This window comes from Schistocerca cancellata, chromosome 3 (genome assembly GCF_023864275.1).
Source record: "Schistocerca cancellata isolate TAMUIC-IGC-003103 chromosome 3, iqSchCanc2.1, whole genome shotgun sequence".
NCBI classification, from domain to species: domain Eukaryota; kingdom Metazoa; phylum Arthropoda; class Insecta; order Orthoptera; family Acrididae; genus Schistocerca; species Schistocerca cancellata.
The window spans coordinates 197628736-197646909 of record NC_064628.1 but is presented as its reverse complement, the minus strand read 5'-3'; the positions used below and the strand labels follow the sequence as shown (position 1 = coordinate 197646909).

Sequence of the window (18174 nt, the reverse complement as noted above, 5' to 3'; positions counted from 1 at the left end):
GCTATCTCGAACATGGATGCTTCCACAATAACGGCGACTTGTCGTGCACTTCATTTTTACAGCGACGGAACGCAACTGCACTTTGAGCTTCATTTAAAGACAATTCGTAACAGTGAGCGGCCTCAACGATGGATTGGCCAGAAGGTGGGGAGCACTGTGCTCCGAGGTCGCCTGATCTCACTTTGTGTGACTTTGGGTGAGATGCCGCACCACATATTACCAGCAGCGAAAGCCGTAACACCAGACACGACTGCAAAATTATGGGACTGGTTCAACAATCGTTGTCTGTTTGTAGTGTGTTCCGTGGATGACGTATCGGACGTTTGTGAAAAGTAAACGAAAACTTTGATCTTAAACGTAAATGTTAAAGGTACTTAAAAGTTGTACGTGCATATATGTAAAAGGTATACCTCTGTAAAATCGGATAACACTTTTGAAGATAAGAACTTTGTAATATCCAAGTTAAAATTCACCCTTAGTGTCTATATTCATTTATGCAGCGCACATAGTCTTCGGAAGTACTTAAGGAATGCCAAAATAGATACCACAAGACGAGACGTGATTACTACGTAGCTCATGTTTGCAGAATGAGGATACGCAAAAACAATGGGAAATATAAATCAAACAGAACGGAGTATGTTATCGCTTAAGAACTGTTTACCTTGGGGCTTACCGTTGTGCCACAATTAAGGTGGATGGGACAGGTTTCACATTTGCTGCTACGCAATGGGAAAGGAAACTACAGACTTGTAATTTTTCATCTTCACATTGAAACTCAAAAGAGTTTCAGGAACAGATGGAAACGTATACAAGTCTTTAATTCGAAAGGGACAGTACTGAAGATCTCCTATGGCTGTATTGCTTTAGGTTTCCCACGGTTTCCCTGAAGCACTTCACGTAAATACCCATGTGATTCGCTCGTAAGGGCTACAGGCGATTTTATTTGACATTTTCTTCTGCTTTCTTGCTCTTTCCTGAATGACATCATTCTAACGTGCTGCATGTTCACCGATGGTATCTGTTCTTTCGGACATGTCCGAAAGAACAGATACCATCTTAGTATATATAGAGTTGACAACTTTAACTCAAAGTACCCGACCTTTCGGATCAGAATTATGCCTCATTGCAACATGGCACCTCTTGACAGAGTTTATGTGTCATTTGACTTTCAGAATCCTTTCTAAACCACGACTTCTAAAAGCCGAAAGGGGTGAACCCATGCGGCTCACAGAGTCATGTCTGCTAGTACTGTTGAAAGAACATTTAACGACAGTGCAAGAAAGCGGGAGATCGGATACATAGCTGAACCAAAGCAAAAACCAAGACGGAAAAGGATCAGTAGTCTAATGTAAAGATGGTTAGAGCAAAATATTTGAAGGAGGAAAAAATTCTTTTCGTTGTTAAAATGATACAATGTTAGTTTCTTCTTTCTAAGGGAGAAGCAATGTGCTCCAGCACAATAGTAATCATACAGAACAACGCAGCGATACTCAGTTTTTCTGCAGGTGTAAGAAGCCACAACACATTGAGTAAATATTGTGCCTTTGTGCCCACAATTTATCACAAATTAGTTTTTACCTGCAGCAGTGGTGTACGGAGCACAAGAATTACGTGGAAACCTATGCACAGAATTGTGGGTGTGTGTACAAGTGGATGCTTGTTAACATGAGCCCTCTGTTTCTCTCTCTCTCTCTCTCTCTCTCTCTCTCTCTCTCTCTCTCTCTCTTTCTTTCTGTATGTGTGTCTGAATGCCTGTCTCTGTCTCAGTCTCTCCCTATCTTTCTCTGCCATCTGTGTCTGACTGTGTGTGTGTGTGTGTGTGTGTGTTTGTTGGCATAGTATTGAGAGGGAACGAAACAGGTGCTGCAAACACTTTTCATTATGCTTTACATTTAATAATTTGTTTTATTTTACATTGTAAGAACTTTGGTAAGTTAAAATTCCATTGTAAGTATGGAAAACGTGATAAAAAGTTTACTTTGATATACTCACAATAATAATTTCAATATACACTCATTTGTAGCACAAGTCCGAAACAACATTTTTTTCTCCAAATTTTACATTGTCCTCTGCTTCGAGTGCAAGTAACGGAAATAACTACACACCCGTTGCCTCACTGATCCAGGATCGCAGAGCAGCGACACTGGTGTGGACTTCGGGAACTTGGTTAAGAGCACACAGGGTGCGGGAGAAGACGCCGTACTGGACCTTGTCCTTGACCACCGCTCCACCGCCGTCTCCGGTGCATGGGCCCTCGCCCTCATAGCGCGTGCAGAACATGTTGTCCGTGATGTCGCCCCACGTGGCGTTGCAGGCGGATTGCTCGATGATGACCGTGCTGACTGCCAGCAGCTTCTGTGACGTGGGGCCCATTATGTCTGTATATCCCCATCCGGTGATGTTCACAAAGGTGCCAGCAGCAAGGTCCATATCGGCGAGGGCAATCGCCTGCGAAGAAGTAGGCAGCAAGCAGTGATGGTACGAGAAGTACTAACAGTTATTAGGATACACCACACTGTGCATCAAAAAATTTCGTTGGGAAGTATTATAAGGCTAGATATTAAAATATGGTACATGCTACATTGCTGAGCCACATTTTCGAAAGCTAATTTATTTGGCGATGAATCTTTATACATTCCAGCTGGAGACGTCAGTTTACATTAATGTCATGTGTAAGAAATACAGTTAACTGAAGAATGTCAGTTCAATAAAATTTAACTTATCAGTCATGCTAACTGTAAGACTATACGTATGTTGCTAAATTACTGTCACATTTCCGTAGGCAGTATTGCTTCATTTTCTACTACTATTTTGTGGTTATTTTATCGAAAATACAGGTCATATTGGTTTGAGCGGAAGGCATTTTGTTTTACGTTCTGTAAAAGCCCAGTCCTGGTGTGGTCTGAGAATCTACAGTCAGCAGAATGCTGTCAGTGACTGACATTAGGAGAGGCGAGCCTTCACAGAGAGATAGGCTGTTATTGAGGAGGAGATTAGTATTTAATGTCCCATCCACAACGAGGTCGTTACAGATGGCGGCAGTTATCACAGAAGACAGGCTGTGATCGGCTTCATGCATTTGTATGTGGAGCTGGCACCTGAGCTGGATGACGGCAGGAGAGACTCTGGCGCTACTGCTGTCCCAAAATAGCTGAGAATATAATTTTTTGCTATTCTGCACAGACATAAAAGACCCCGACGCTGCATCGCCGACCAGCCGGTGAGGAAGATTGTTGCTTTTACTTCAAAATTTTCGTCATACAATAGAATTGAACCAGTGTGCCTGGTGTATTTTTTAATGTGGTTCAAATGGCGCTGAGCACTGTGAGACTTAACATCTGAGGTCATCAGCCCCCTAGAACTTAGAACTACATAAATGTAACTAACCTAAGGACATCACACACATCCACGCCCGAGGCAGGATTCTAACCTGCGACCGTAGCGGTCGCGCGGTTCCAGACTGAAGCGCCTACAACCGCTCGGCCACATCAGCCGGCCGGCTATTTTTTTTTTTAATGTGCATCTTTCAAACAAAGAGTGGGACTTTCTGCGGTGTTTCGCAGTTTTTTTTAATGACGCAAGCTATATTCTCTTCCACCACATTCGCAAGAGAGAAAGCTATGCCCTCCACGTTGGGTTGTTTGAAAGTACAGTATTGAAGAGGGAGAAGTAGGTTACTTGCCATTCATGTTATTGTCACCACACGATTGGTTTTCCGCCCACAGTCTGGTGCTCATGGGCACACGGTTTCCTAATTTTGGAGAAATGTACAGATCATAATCTATGATAGCATGATCCATACTACGAGAAGCTTGTTACTTTCTTATTCCAGCGTGCAACTTGATTGAAGTTCGTGATTTTGTCTCTCTAACGACGAATTATTCAACAGCCCCGATAATGATAAATTGATATGGTTCTGCCATGCAGTCATCCACAGTGTGAAAGTCTTTTTTAGGAACTGAATCCATAGTTTTTTAAAACTTTACTCTCTCTTAACCACTTGTGTATTGTGTCGAATAACTAGAGCAAGTAAAAATCGGCTATACTCTGAATTGATTTAAATTACTACATCTTTCAAACTATCCTAAACAATAGCGGTTCAGTGAGCAAGCTAGATAACCTTCAAATGAGCTTCGGGGTCATTTTATATCTGCACTGCACCTTCAAGGCACCTGATGTCAGTATTAGCACTTTCTTATATCCAAGGCCATTCCAGGAACCCTACCATGCTCATACATTGTGGGTGTCATAAATCGATGAAATCAGTATCGGCACTACTTTATTATTCCGAGAGTATCATCATCTGCTTCCCGCACTCCTGCTCGGCGGCCAGTTACATGTGATGCAGTTTTAAGTTGTGATATGGTGATGTCACAAGAATAATAAAATACTAAGCACTGATATAACTGCCAAATACGATAAAGTATCTGATTTACCTAAAATATCGAAAATTTTTGTGAACTATGTTTGCATTATTGACTTCCAAAAACTCTATTTAGCCAGGCTCACCAGTCACATTGATAAAGTCTGTAGGAAACTATATATGATACTTCCTCTGCTGGAATGAGTAAATGGTAAATTTCTCTAGAAATACACTAAGAGACAAAAAACCGACACACGAAGGAATTATTCAAATGAGATAGAACTAAATAGGTGTAATGCACATGTACAGATACACATATGATAACAATTCCAGAAACATTGGATGTATTACAGAGACCAACGATGGAAAAACGTTTTTGCTGAAAATACCTTATTCTTATGCTTTTTAGGGTGGGAAATCCAAATATGATACTTAAAGAAGTGTACAACCTACCATTTCTTCACATTTTACAGTTAAATTTATTAAATTAAGTGATTTTTTCAAGAATTTAACAGCTTTTGTATGTTGTTGTTGTTGTCTTCAGTCCTGAGACTGGTTTGATGCAGCTCTCCATGCTACTCTATCCTGTGCAAGCTTCTTCATCTCCCAGTACTTACTGCGACCTACACACGAAATCTGAATCTTCTTAGTGTATTCATTTCTTGGTCTCCCTCTACGATTTTTACCCTCCACGCTGCCCTCCAATGCTAAATTTGTGATTCCTTGATGCCTCAGAACATGACCTACCAACCGGTCCCTTCTTCTTGTCAAGTTGTGCCACAAACTCCTCTTCTCCCCAATTCTATTCAATACCTCCTCATTAGTTATGTCATCTACCCATCTAATCTTCAGCATTCTTCTGTAGCACCACATTTCGAAAGCTTCTATTCTCTTCTTGTCCAAACTATTTATCGTCCATGTTTCACTTCCATACATGGCTACGCTCGATACAAATACTTTCAGAAACGACTTTCTGACACTTAAATCTATACTCGATGTTAACAAATTTCTCTTCTTGAGAAATGCTTTCCTTGCCATTGCCAGTGTACATTTTATATCCTCTCTACTTCGACCATCATCAGTTATTTTGCTCCCCAAATAGCAAAACTCGTTTACTACTTTAAATGTTTCATTTCCAAATCTAATTCCCTCAGCATCACCCGACTTAATTCGACTACATTCCATTATCCTCGTTTTACTTATGTTGATGTTCATCTTATATCCTCCTTTCATGACGCTGTCCATTCCGGTTAACTGCTCTTCCAAGTCCTTTGCTGTCTCTGACAGAATTACAATGTCGTCGGTGAACCTGAAAGTTTTTATTTCTTCTTCATGGATTTTAATTCCTTCTCCGAATTTTTCTTTTGTTTCCTTTACTGCTTGCTCAATATACAGATTGAATAACATCGGTGACAGGGTACAACCGCTGCTTTCCTTTCATGCCGCTCGACTCTTATAACTGCCACCTGGTTTCTGTACAAATTATAAATAGCCTTTCGCTCTCTGGATTTTACCTCTGCCACCTTTGGAATTTGAAAGAGAGTATTCCAGTCAACATTGTCAAAAGCTTTCTCTACGTCTACAAATGCTAGAAACGTAGGTTTGCCTTTCCTTAATCTGTCTTCCAAGATAAGTCGTAAGGTCAGTATTGCCTCACGTGTTCCAACATTTCTACGGAATCCAAACAGATCATCCCTGAGGTCGACTTCTACCAGTTTTCCCATTCGTCTGTAAAGAATTCGCGTTAGTATTTTGCAGCTAAGACTTATTAAACTGATAGTTCGGTAATTTTCACGTCTGTCAACACCTGCTTTCTTTGGGAGTGAAATTACTATATTCTTCTAGAAGTCTGAGGGTATTTCGCCTGTCTCATACATCTTGCTCACCAGATGGTAGAGTTTTGTCATGACTGGCTCTCCCAAGGCTGTCAGTAGTTCAAATGGAATGTTGTCTACTCCCGGGGCCTTGTTTCGGCTTAGGTCATTCAGTGCTCTGTCAAACTCTTCACGCAGTATCATATCTCTCATTTCATCTTCATCTACAACCTCTTCCATTTCCGTAATATTGTCCTCAAGTACATCGCCCTTGTATAGACCCTCTATATATTCCTTCCACCTTTCTGCTTTCCCTTCTTTTCTTAGAACTGAGTTTCCATCTGAGCTCTTGATATTCATACAAGTGGTTCTCTTTTCTCCAAAGGTCTCTTTAATTTTCCTGTAGGCAGTATCTATCTTACCCCTAGTGAGATAAGCCTCTACATCCTTACTATTGTCCTCTAGCCATACCTGCTTAGCCATTTTGCACTTCTTGTCGATCTCATTTTTGAGACGTTTGTATTCCTATTTGCCTGCTTCATTTACTGCATTTTTATATTTTCTCCTTTCATCAATTAAATTCAATATTTCTTCTGTTACCCAAGTATTTCTACTAGCCCTCGTCTTTTTACCTACTAGATCCTCTGCTGTCTTCACTACTTCATCCCTCAGAGCTACCCATTCTTCTTCTACTGTATTTCTGTCCCACATTCCTGTCAATTGTTCCCTTATGCTCCTCCTGAAACTCTTTACAACCTCTGGTTTATTCAGATTATCAAGGCTCCACCTCCTTAAATTCCCACCTTTTTGCAGTTTCTTCAGTTTTAATCTACAGTTCATAAGCAATAGATTGTGGTCAGAGTCCACATCTGCCCCTGGAAATGTCTTACAATTTAAAACCTGGTTCCTAAATCTCTGTCTTACCATTATATAATCTATCTGATACCTTCTAGTATCTCCAAGATTCTTCCATGTATACAACCTTCTTTTATGATTCTTGAACCAAGTGTTAGCTACGATTAATTTATGCTCTGTGCAAAATTCTACCACACGACTTCCTCTTTCATTTCTTACCCCCAATCCATATTCACCTACTATGTTTCCTTCTCTCCCTTTTCCTGCTCTCAAATTCATCTACAGAGCTAGTTGGCATATAAACTTGTACTACTGTAGTAGGCGTGGGCTTCGTGTCTATCTTGGCCACAATAATACGTTTACTATGCTGTTTGTAGGAGCTTACCCGCACTCCTATTTTTTTTATTCATTATTAAACCTACTTCTGAATTACCCCTATTTGATTTTGTATTTATAACTCTGTATTCACCTGACCAAAAGTCTTGTTCTTCCTGCCACCGAACTTCACTAATTCCCACTATATCTAACTTCAACCTATCCATTTCCCTTTTTAAATTTTCTAACCTACCTGCCCTATTAAGGAATCTGACATTTTTAAGGAACCATTTGCACTCGAGCACAGACGATATTTGATTTAGTGAACTGAGAGTATATGTATCGATTTTTTAAGACAAGAGAAAGCAAAATAAAGCAATTAACACCGCTCTCTTGTCACAGCCAGTAGGAATCGACACTCCCTTGTCATTCGTTGTCCTAGAAGGACGTAATATTTTGTGTGGCTCCACAGTAAGCCATTTGATATTTATTTGCAGAAAAGAGGCGCAGAATTAATAAGTCGCTCATTTGTGAATTATCTGCAATTATTTAGATAAAAATTTACGTAAGTGTAATTTATATCGCAATGTATGTTAAAATGAATATATGTTTTATTTAATCGTATGCTTTTCTTTGTTTTAGTAATTTTGTCACTCCATTTTCATGATTGAAGCTGCGGTCAGATATTAGACTTTGTCTGCAAAAAATATATAATGAGCCCTGGCTACGTTCCGTACATCTTCGGACGTGCGAAGCTCGATGAATTCACGGCGTAAACTTTAATCTCTCAATTACTTATCCAAAACAAACTAACAAACAATTATTATTATTATCATTATTATTATTATTATTATTATGATTTTATTATTTTTTATTTGTTTAACATTCCACGCTCCGATCAGTAGAACGCCTGTTTTCTTTCTCCTGATAACGACGTCCTCTTGAGTAGTCCCCGCCCAGAGATCCGAATGGGGGACTATTTTACCTCCGGAATATTTTACCCAAGGGGACGCCATCATCATTTAACCATACAGTAAAGCTGCATGCCCTCGGGAAAAATTACGGCTGTAGTTTCCCCTTGCTTTCAGCCGTTCGCAGTACCAGCGGGGGTACCCACGGGGGTAGGAGCTTTTATATAATTAAAATAATTTAAAAAGGAGGTGGAATGAATGTAGATGAGGTTGGTAGCACTGCTGAAATTCATTTTCTGGCAAGAAAAGGTTGATTCTATTTTTGTTTTAACAGATGGTGTTTGGTTACTGTCAGCCTAATTTCACTTTCCTGTTTCCTGTACATGTGCTTAGTACAATGTCTAATCGTGGTTGTAAAAAGTCTGCTGAAAGTTTTTGTTATATTTGTGATTAAAAAACACCAGAGAAACATTACAGACTTTTTGAAAAAGCTTTATCGGTCATACTTTGCATCTAAACTTGGTGATCAAGATAAATCTTCGGAGCAGCATAGGGTATGTTATGTGTGTGTGGAGATCTGAGAAAATGGTGCAAAAAGGAGAAAAAAAGCCTTTAGATTTGCTGTTCCTATGATATGGAGAAAGCCAAGAAATCATTCCGATGATTGTTACTTTTGCAGTGTTGATATTACTGGTTATAATCCGAAAAACAAGAAGGTAATAAGCTACTCCAACCTTCCGTCAGTCATTCGACCAGTAGCGCATGGTCTAGATTTGCCGGTTCCTGAACCACCAGATGATTTAAATTCTGTTCCAGTAGAAGTACTTTCTGATGCACAATGTGATTTAGATGAACCAGATGATGATGAATTCTATTGTAATACAGAAAGTCTAGAGCCCAAACTGTTTACTCAGACCGAGCTTAACGATTTGGTTAGGGATCTGGGATAACGAAAGAAAAAGCTGAATTGCTTGGCTCTAGATTAAGAGAAAAGAACTTATTGGCAGTTGGAACCAGCAAATACATGTATAGAAAGAGAGAGCAGCAATTTTCCAAGTTTTTTCAACAAGAAGGTGATTTAGTGTACTGCTCAGACATTCCCACTCGGATTAATGAGTATGGTATTGAATACAAAAAGGAAGACTGGAGGCTGTGTATTGATTCATCCAGAACTAGTTTAAAGGCTATTTTATTACATGATGGTAACATATATGCATCTATACCTGTTGGACATCACGTAAATATGAAAGAAGACTATGAAAACCTAGAAATAGTACTAAATAAAATAGGCTATTCTGCTCATGGTGGGATGATGTGTCGCGATCTAAAAGTAACATGCATGCTCGTTGGTCAGGAAGGTGGCTTTACCAAATTTCCAAGTTTCTTCTGTGAATGGGACCAGCACAACGAACTGACCTGTGAGGGAGTCTTTAAAACCTGGTGAGATGAACATTCTATGAAAAAAACCTTGTAGATCCAAAAAACGTACTCCTACCACATCTATATATAAAGTTAGGCCTAATGAATCAGTTTATAAAGGCTTTGCCTAAAGATGGACCATGTTTTAAGTATCTCTGCCAAATGTTTTCACACCTTTCAGAAGCCAAACTAAAAGAAGGCGTCTTTGTCGGACCTGACATTAGAAAATTGATGTTTGATGTTACCTTTGAATCCATAATGACCTTAAATAAGAAAGAAGCATGGGTATCATTCAAGCAAGTCGTTAAAAAGTTCTTAAGACATGAAAGAGACCCCAAATAAGTTTCTATTATAGCTACAATGTTAAAGAAGTTTTAAATTTTGGATGTTTAATGAGCTTGAAAGTTCACTTTTTGAACGGTCACCTTGATTACTTCCCAGATAATATGGGAGATGTTAGTGAAGAGCAAGGAGAGCGTTTCACCAGGACAATGAAGTGATGGAAAAACGCGACCAAGACCTCTGCAACACCAACATGATGGAGGAATACTGCTGATCACTTCACTGAGAAGTTCAGCAAGCATCTCATCGTAGGGAAAGCTACACAAGAAGGTTCAAAGACAAAAGAGAAAGAAAATACAAACCAATTCCAGCTGACAAGTGAAACCTCTATTGACACATATCATTGTTTTAAGTAGTTTAGTGTGAATACAGACCATGCTTATGTTGTAAGAAAGCGTTTCATTAATTTCCCCATTTACCGTATGGCATAGGATTTTTATACTATATAATAAAAAGCATATTGCCAGGAAACTATGGGTGATAGAAAGAAACTAAGGCTAGATTTGGATTCAGCTCATAAAAATCAGCAATCAAAGTAAAAAAAAAGTATTTAAAAATTTTCGTTGGCCTATGTTATTCAAGAGAAAGAGGTTCGCAAATTGAGCAAGTCATTAACACGCCAGTCCACCTTAGGCTTTGATGTAATCAGTTATTCAGCTTGGAATATGATTGCTGGACTTGTTGGATATTCTCCTGAGCGATATAGTGCCAAATTCTATCCAATCGGTGAGTTAAGATCGTCAAAATCTCTAGCTCCTTGGAGGACCCTGCCTACAATCTACATGTTGTCAACTGGGGAGACATGCAGCCACCTCGTTGGCCAAGGTACGGTTCGGCAAACGCGAAGACCAGCAGTAAAAACCCTAGACAAGTGTGAGCGAACATCTGATGACCTCAGATGTTAAGTCCCATAGTACTCAGAGCCATTTGAACCATCTGTGTGCGGACATTATTTTTCTGAATGTAACCCAGAATAGCTTGCCATCAAGGAATACAAAATGGGGTACAAAACGGGGCGTAGAACATCGTCAACATACCGCTGTGCTCTAAGGGTTCCACAGATGAGAACCAAACAGGTCCTGCTACAGGAATGAAATGGCACCCCAGACTGTCACTCGGGTTTGTTGGACCATATCATGGGCGATAGTCAGGTTCGTACCCCACCACTGTCTGGGCGTCTCCAGACACACCTTTGCTGGTCATCGGGGCACAGTTCGAAGTGAGATCACTGGAATTCCAGTCAATGAGACTCCAGGCCGAAGATGTGTCTAGATACGCCCCAGTCAGCAGTGGGTTAACGACCTGACTATTCCCTCCATATGGCTAGATAGACAGGAGTCATGGTCTGGGGTGGCATTGCATTTCTTAGCACAACCCTTTTGATTGTTATCCACAGTATCCTTACAGCACGGTTGTACGTGAAAAGCATTCTACACTCCGTTTTGCCGCTATTCGCGGCAAGCTATCTTTGGCTTACATTTCAGCAAGATAATGCCCGATCGAGCAAGGCAAGAGTTTTTAATACTTGTCTTCAGGCTTGACGAACCCTTTATAAACGTTTACAAAATATAGATTTGCGATTCTATTGATTTTGGTTATTCTCTTCTTAGAAAGTCTGTTGGGTATTTTCTGTGCGACTTGCACATTAAATATACATCTGAACTTTTTTAATACTTTGGGATACATCCTGATTTAAGTGAGTGCTCAGTGGAAGCTTCTAGTTTCAGAAAATCTTACATTTTCTATTCTATGCATTATCTATAGTGTGCAGTGGCCACTGCTGTGTTACATACCACTAATATTGTTATCTTAGTTACAAAGAAGCTGAAAGAGATCTAGAAGAAAAGTCGAAGCAAACATTACATTAGAAGTAAAATTTAACGATAATTAGCAACTTATACGACAGTCATAATGTTTTGTCATACCGAGAGGACTAGGGGTACGTACGAGGGGCGTTTGAAAAGTCCGTGCAAAGTCCGAGAGATGGCGCTAATCGAGGCCATGTTTAGTTAGTAGCATCTTTGGAAAGAACGCATACCACGTTTCAGCCGTATTGGTCTATTTTTTTTGTGTTTGGTATTCGTGCGAATCAAGGAAGTCGTGTGATTTGTCAAAAAATGGACGAAAAAAATTTCCTGTGGTGATAAACACTACTTTATGAAAGGTAAAACGCCTCAGGAGACCAAATAAAAGCTTGATAAACATTACGATGACTCTGCACCTTCGATTAGAACAGGTTATAAGTGGTTTCAGAATTTTCGGAGTGGCCGTATGGGTACAAATGATGCTAAACGTTATGGACGCCCTGTGAAGGTTACGACTCCAGAAATCATTGATAGAATCCATGATACGGTGATGGATGACAGAAGATTTAAGATGCGTGAGATTGCTAGCGCTGTGGGCATCTCGAATGAACGGGTACATAATATTTTGCATAAACATTTGGACATGAGAGAGCTATCCGCAAGATGGGTTCCGCGATTGCTCACGCTTAACCAAAACTGTAATCGTGTGAAGTGATGCAAGGATGGTTTGTAGCTGTTCAGGAAGAATCGGCAGGACTTTAAGCGTCGTTTCGTCACTGTGGATGAAACATGGATAGATTACTATACTCCTGAGACCAAACAACAATGTAAACAATGTGCTACCAAGTGAGAATCTGCACCAAAAAAGGCGAAGACCATTCGTTCGGCCGGAAAGGTTATGGTGACTGTCTTTTGGGATTCACAAAGGATAATCCTCATCGACTATCTGGAAAATGGTAAAACTATTACAGGTGCGGATTATTCATCGTTATTGGGCCGTTTGAAAACCAAGCTACAATGAAAACGCAGGCGATTGGCCCACAAAATGTCCTTTTCCATCACGACAATGCACCAGCACACACTTCAGCAATTGTGGTCGCAAAATTAATGGAAATTGGACTCCAACTCATTACACATTCCCCCTATTCTCCAGACTTGGCTCCCTCGAGACTACTATGTGTTGCCCAATTTGAAGAAATGTTTGGTGGGACAAAGATTTTATTCCAATGAGGTGATGATTTCAGCAAGTAATAGCTATTTTGCAGACTTGGACAGTTCCTATTATTCGGAACGGATCAACAAATTAGAACAGCGTTGAACGAAGTGTATATGTCTAATAGGAGACTATGTCGATAAATGAAAAGGTTTACCCCAAACAGGTAAGTAGTTTTTACTTTCGCACGTACTTTTCAAACGCCCCTTGTCATTAATCTGTTTTCATTAGCAGGTTCATGTAGGACAACATTGGGGAGCCAAAATAAAATGGCATGACAAATTGGTACAGTGGAGAATCATGTGGTCATTGATTTTCGGCAGTAATGGGAATACTGCAACCTGAAAATCCAATACAGATAACTTACACCTCTGCGTTCAACGGTCCCACTGCTGCCGAAAACGAATTAGCACATTACTCTTCATAACGTGGATAGCGGTATGTGCAGGTGTAGATGGCGGTAGCATCACGCACACAAGGTATATAAAGGCACTGTAATGGCGGAGTTTTCATTTGTACTCTATTGATTAGTGTGAAAAGGTTTCCCACGAGATTACGGCCCGCACGACGGGAATTAACAAACTACGGAAGCCGAAATGTAGTTGGAACTGGACGCGTGGGACAGTCCATTCCGGATGTCATTAGGGAATTCAATATTCCCAGATAAACAGTGTGGAGAATGTACCGTGAATACCAAATTACAGGCATTACCTCTCACCATGGAAAATGCAACGGCCGGCAGCCTTCACTTAACGACAGAGGGCAGCAGCGTTCGCGTGCTAACAAACAGGCAACAGTGCGTGAAATAGCTGCAGAAATCATGTTGGACATATTAAGAACATACCGTTTAAGACAGTGCGGTGAAATTTGGCACCAATGGGATATGGCAGCAGACGACCAACGCCAGTGTCTTTGCTAACAGCATGACATCGCCTGCAGTGCCTCTCGTGGGTTTGGGACCATATCGGTTGGCCCATAGACGACTAGATAACAGTGGCCCCGTCAGGTGCGTCCCGATTTCAGATGGTAAGAGTTGCTGGTAGGGTTCGAGTGTGGCGCAGACCCCACAGAACTATGGACCCAGGTTGTGAACAAGGTCCTGTGCATGCTGGCGTAGGCTCCATAACTGTGCAGACTCTGTTTATATGGAGTGGACAAGGACCTGTGGTCCAACTGAACCAATCATTGATCCTACGAATTTGGTCACTTCATTGTGAATTAAGTGATTTTATTTTCTTGAGGTGCTGTTTAAAACTTTATGACTCTGCCTAGTATCTGCAGTCTGCATGACTCATTGTGTAAGGCTTACCGCTTCTTCAGACTTTACCTGAATGTTCGGTCCAAAGGTGTACGAGCCATTGACAGCAACGACAGCGATGTCGTAATCGCCATTAACCCAGCTGAAACTGTCGTGGATGATTGCTTCAGTGACACCATAAACGGTGCCACCGCTCTCTCGAGTGGAGGTGCCAGCCCTTACGGAGAGGAACCTGACGTCGAAGCCGTCGAGGGCAATGTAGTGCGCCGTAGTGAGCACCCAGGTGCTGCTGATGATGGAGCCGCCGCAGAGCAGCCCATCCGTGAGCTCCAGGGCGACCTGCCACGGGACCGCGGAGATGTCCAGCGGCGCGCCGCCCACAATGCGGCCTCCGAGGCGCGGGGGCGGCCCGCGGGCCCTGGCGGGGGGCGCGCCGGGGGCGGGGGCGGCGGCGGCGCAGGCGGCCAGCAGGCACAGCGCGGCGGTCGCTTTCGGCATGTCTCCGAGTGGCTGCTGCCCGTCCCTGCTGACGGTGGCGCCTTTTATATTCACTTTGCTTATCTCTTATCAGGTCCCTCCCAAGCTCAACGTTCGCCCATTGACCTGTTGCTGCTGTATGAATCCGATAAACTGACATGGAGCGTTTACAGCAGGCATTTAAAACCCGTGCGTACATTGCTCTACACTACATGCATAGACAAATGCTAAACACGTTGTCCAACCCGTTTTCTCAGCGTAGGTCTCTCACACACCGAGCGAGGTGGCGCAGTGGTTAGACACTGGACTCGCATTCGGGAGGACGACGGTTCAATCCCGCGTCCGGCCATCCTGATTTAGGTTTTCCGTGATTTCCCTAAATCACTCCAGGCCAATGCCGGGATGGCTCCTCTGAAAGGGCACGGCCGACTTCCTTCCCCATCCTTCCCTAATCCGATGAGACCGATGACCACGCTGTCTGGTCTCCTTCCCCAAACCAACCAACCAACCAATCTCTCACACATGCCATAGTTTCACTATTTTCTCCTGCTCAGATTCACGAAATAAATTCGGTCTTCGAGTTAGGCGACTGTTTTTTACGAATTATCTGACAAACTAAACGTTCTCCAGGTATACCACAGTCATTGTAAAAGTTCTAGAAAAGGTCCTTGAACTCTCCACCTCTAGTACACCGGAGCACTGCTGGGAATTTCTGCCTGAAGCCACCAATGACAAAAGCCCACGAGTCGATCGTTTTACTTGATGTCTTCGACCACTTTGCATCATTCATTTTTATTGCCTTTCCTAATACCCTTCTTTTCCTCGACCGCTCGTCCCACATCATGGTAGACAACCGTGCAGCACTTTTGCTGCTAATGTAAGTGAACCTGCATAGTGCCCATACTCTTTTTGTCTAAAGTCCACTAAAATGTGCAAAAAATTCTTAGCGTAGTCTTAGGAATTTATTTCCTAAGTTCTTCACATTTTCTAGAAAACAAAGAATTGTGGTGAAAATTAATACAACGCATTTTGTTTCCAAAAGCAAAGTAAAGTTTCTAATTCAGCCACATCAAATAATCGTAACTGCTGTCTCCGTTGAGTGAAAGCCTCTAAGAAGGGCTTACCTATTATCTAAAGGTACAACTAATACACTACCGAAAAGTCTATCAAGTAAGTAGTATATGCTAATTATTAAGGTGTTGCAGACAGTAACCAGATGAAGAAGAAATTTAATCAGTTGAAACAGTAAGTCAAAAATGATATCTTTGAGAAAATATGCACCACTACCTTTCTGCAATGAAATTTAATTTGAATGGTAAGGTATTCCTACTTTTATGAAGTGAGTTTATATCTTTGGGATTGAAGTTTGTGCCAGGTCGTATTTAATTTTAGATCTCTTTTGAAGTCGTCTTCCTTTGTTTATCATTCAAACAGCAGAAACGCCACAGTGACAGCAAAAGGTCTACCGCTCAATGTAACTGCCGCGGACGGCAATTATTTAAGTTGTTAATTACTTGTCAGAAGATATAACATTAAATAAACATGACAATTAACGATACTCGGCACTTTCAAGGAGTCAAAATTTTTAAGTGTGGTTAGTAGCCAAGAAATCGAACCTATTGGCTTGACTCCTCTTCCAAATAAATTACAGCATGCAGTGAAGTTACTAACTTTACATCGCTCACTTCAAGAAATAGATATACTATACACGAGGGTGTGCTGCAAAGTAATTACTGCGTCTTTTTAGGTGAAAACTCTTAAAACATATTAAATAAAATAAACGGTATTAACATTGTATATCTTTATTCTCCCTGTTTGCATATCTCCAGCCCTCTGTCAGTAGAGGGATTGAGTCGTAGCGTGTCATGGCGGTGTGGGACGCAACTATGTCGGTGCGCAAGAAACAGCGTATCTGGAAAATTGGTAAGTATATGAAGAAAATTTCCAGGAACGTTCGAGATCGGCATCTTAGGAATATTTTGTAAAAATTACTGGTATTTACTGTGCATAACCATTTCGGAATCCACGGCTGGGTTTTTGTATCCACAACACAAATTGTTAGAGATATTTCTCGATAATGGATAAAGATTTTTGACAAGTGGTAGATGGCTCTTCTAGAGCTAGAGAATATGCAGTTGAACTTTAAACAGTTTTCTTCTGTTGTTTATTATGTGTATTTTGCCTTATACTGGATTTTAGGTGTAGAAATAGGGAAAGTTTGAATCTCTTTTTTTTTTGGTATTTTTAAAGACATCAACAATCTTTTGATATTCGAGATCGGGGACTTTCGGTGCCTAGCCTTCTTGGAATCTTCGGATGAGTTTTTGCCCGCTGGTGACGACGAAAACATAATAAAGAAACCCGTCTTTTTGGGTTTCCCGCGGAATCGCGTATGAACTAACGCTGCATCGGTAAGTGCCATCAAGTTGGCCGTGGACCACATGAAATGAAGCCGATCGTAGACCACATCAAATGCAAAGAGAAATACCCGATTCGCTCCATTTGGCTAAGCAGGAGGCAATGTGTAATAGTGATACTTTGACACTGTACTGTAGGATAGTGACAGTAAGACGATTTTTCTGTTGGGCATACAAATTTTCCCTTGCCGAAGGGGTATCAAAAACACTAAACCCCACCTTTTTGATCACCAACAGAATCCGACGGTTGAGCGATGGAAAATCCCGTTTTCATGCGCTTTGTTTTACCGATTTGACTCAACAATTTGTCAATTTATCTGACTGCTGGAGTAACCGAATTTTTTAGTACTCATGTAGGCGGTGTTACATCGTTTATTGTTTGGGTTCAATTGTTATTTTTTGCCCCACACAGATATTTTGTCTAGGTAATTTTGAAATTGATTTTAATCTCCCGAAGACTGCAAAAGACAGGTTCATTCGTGAAGGATCTAAGATGGTTGCTCAGATTGTCTACTAAATCGATTATATTAATTGAAAGCAGCAGAGCACCTGAAGCATTTCCTCGGGAACCCGAGTCAGAACTTCGGTAACGAGGGCGGGAAAATAACTATTCGGTGTTGTCCAGCTTATACTGTATGCAATTGTCCTTTCGAGTAACTTATTCTTTGCCGTATTAAACATCATAGAAGGCAAACACAGCTACTACAATAGCTAGTTGCTAGTTTCGTAGCTGGAAAGAAATTCTTTCCCTGTTACGAAAATATTAAGAAGTTAGATTAACGCGATTCTTTTACTAATATCTTAGATGAGTCAGTCACATGTGGCATCGGAGGGTTTGGTTACAAGGTGTAGGAACTGTGCACACGCAGGAGGCAGGCTTGCAGCGGCGGCGGCGGCGTCGGTGGTGGCGGCGGTACGGCGGGGCGTGTGTCATAGCTTCCCATTCCTGTGGCTGGGAAGCGACCTTGTTGGTAGGGCATTTCAG

At 41.3% G+C, this 18174-nt stretch overlaps 1 protein-coding gene across 1 annotated transcript; it reads right to left on the bottom strand.

Annotated features, from left to right (window-relative positions):
* Window positions 1-2037: 2037 nt before the first annotated feature.
* LOC126176217 (trypsin delta-like) lies at window positions 2038-18169 on the bottom strand. Its single transcript, XM_049923360.1, has 3 exons — window positions 18033-18169; window positions 14365-14713; window positions 2038-2448 (listed from the first exon to the last, which is right to left on the bottom strand). The coding sequence occupies exons 1-3, from the start codon at window positions 18167-18169 to the stop codon at window positions 2098-2100; spliced, it is 837 nt and encodes a 278-aa protein (XP_049779317.1). The 3' UTR covers window positions 2038-2097.
* Between the last annotated feature and the right edge of the window lie 5 nt (window positions 18170-18174).

Excerpts from the sequence above, each read along its gene's own strand:
- LOC126176217 (XM_049923360.1), bottom strand. The coding sequence starts at position 18,169 with ATGCCCTACCAACAAGGTCGCTTCCCAGCCACAGGAATGGGAAGCTAT. Across the intron at positions 14,714-18,032 it reads GTGCACAGTTCCTACACCTT|GGCCCGCGGGCCGCCCCCGC; the intron begins GTAACCAAACCC and ends GCCCCCCGCCAG. Across the intron at positions 2,449-14,364 it reads CCTTTGGACCGAACATTCAG|GCGATTGCCCTCGCCGATAT; the intron begins GTAAAGTCTGAA and ends ACTTCTTCGCAG.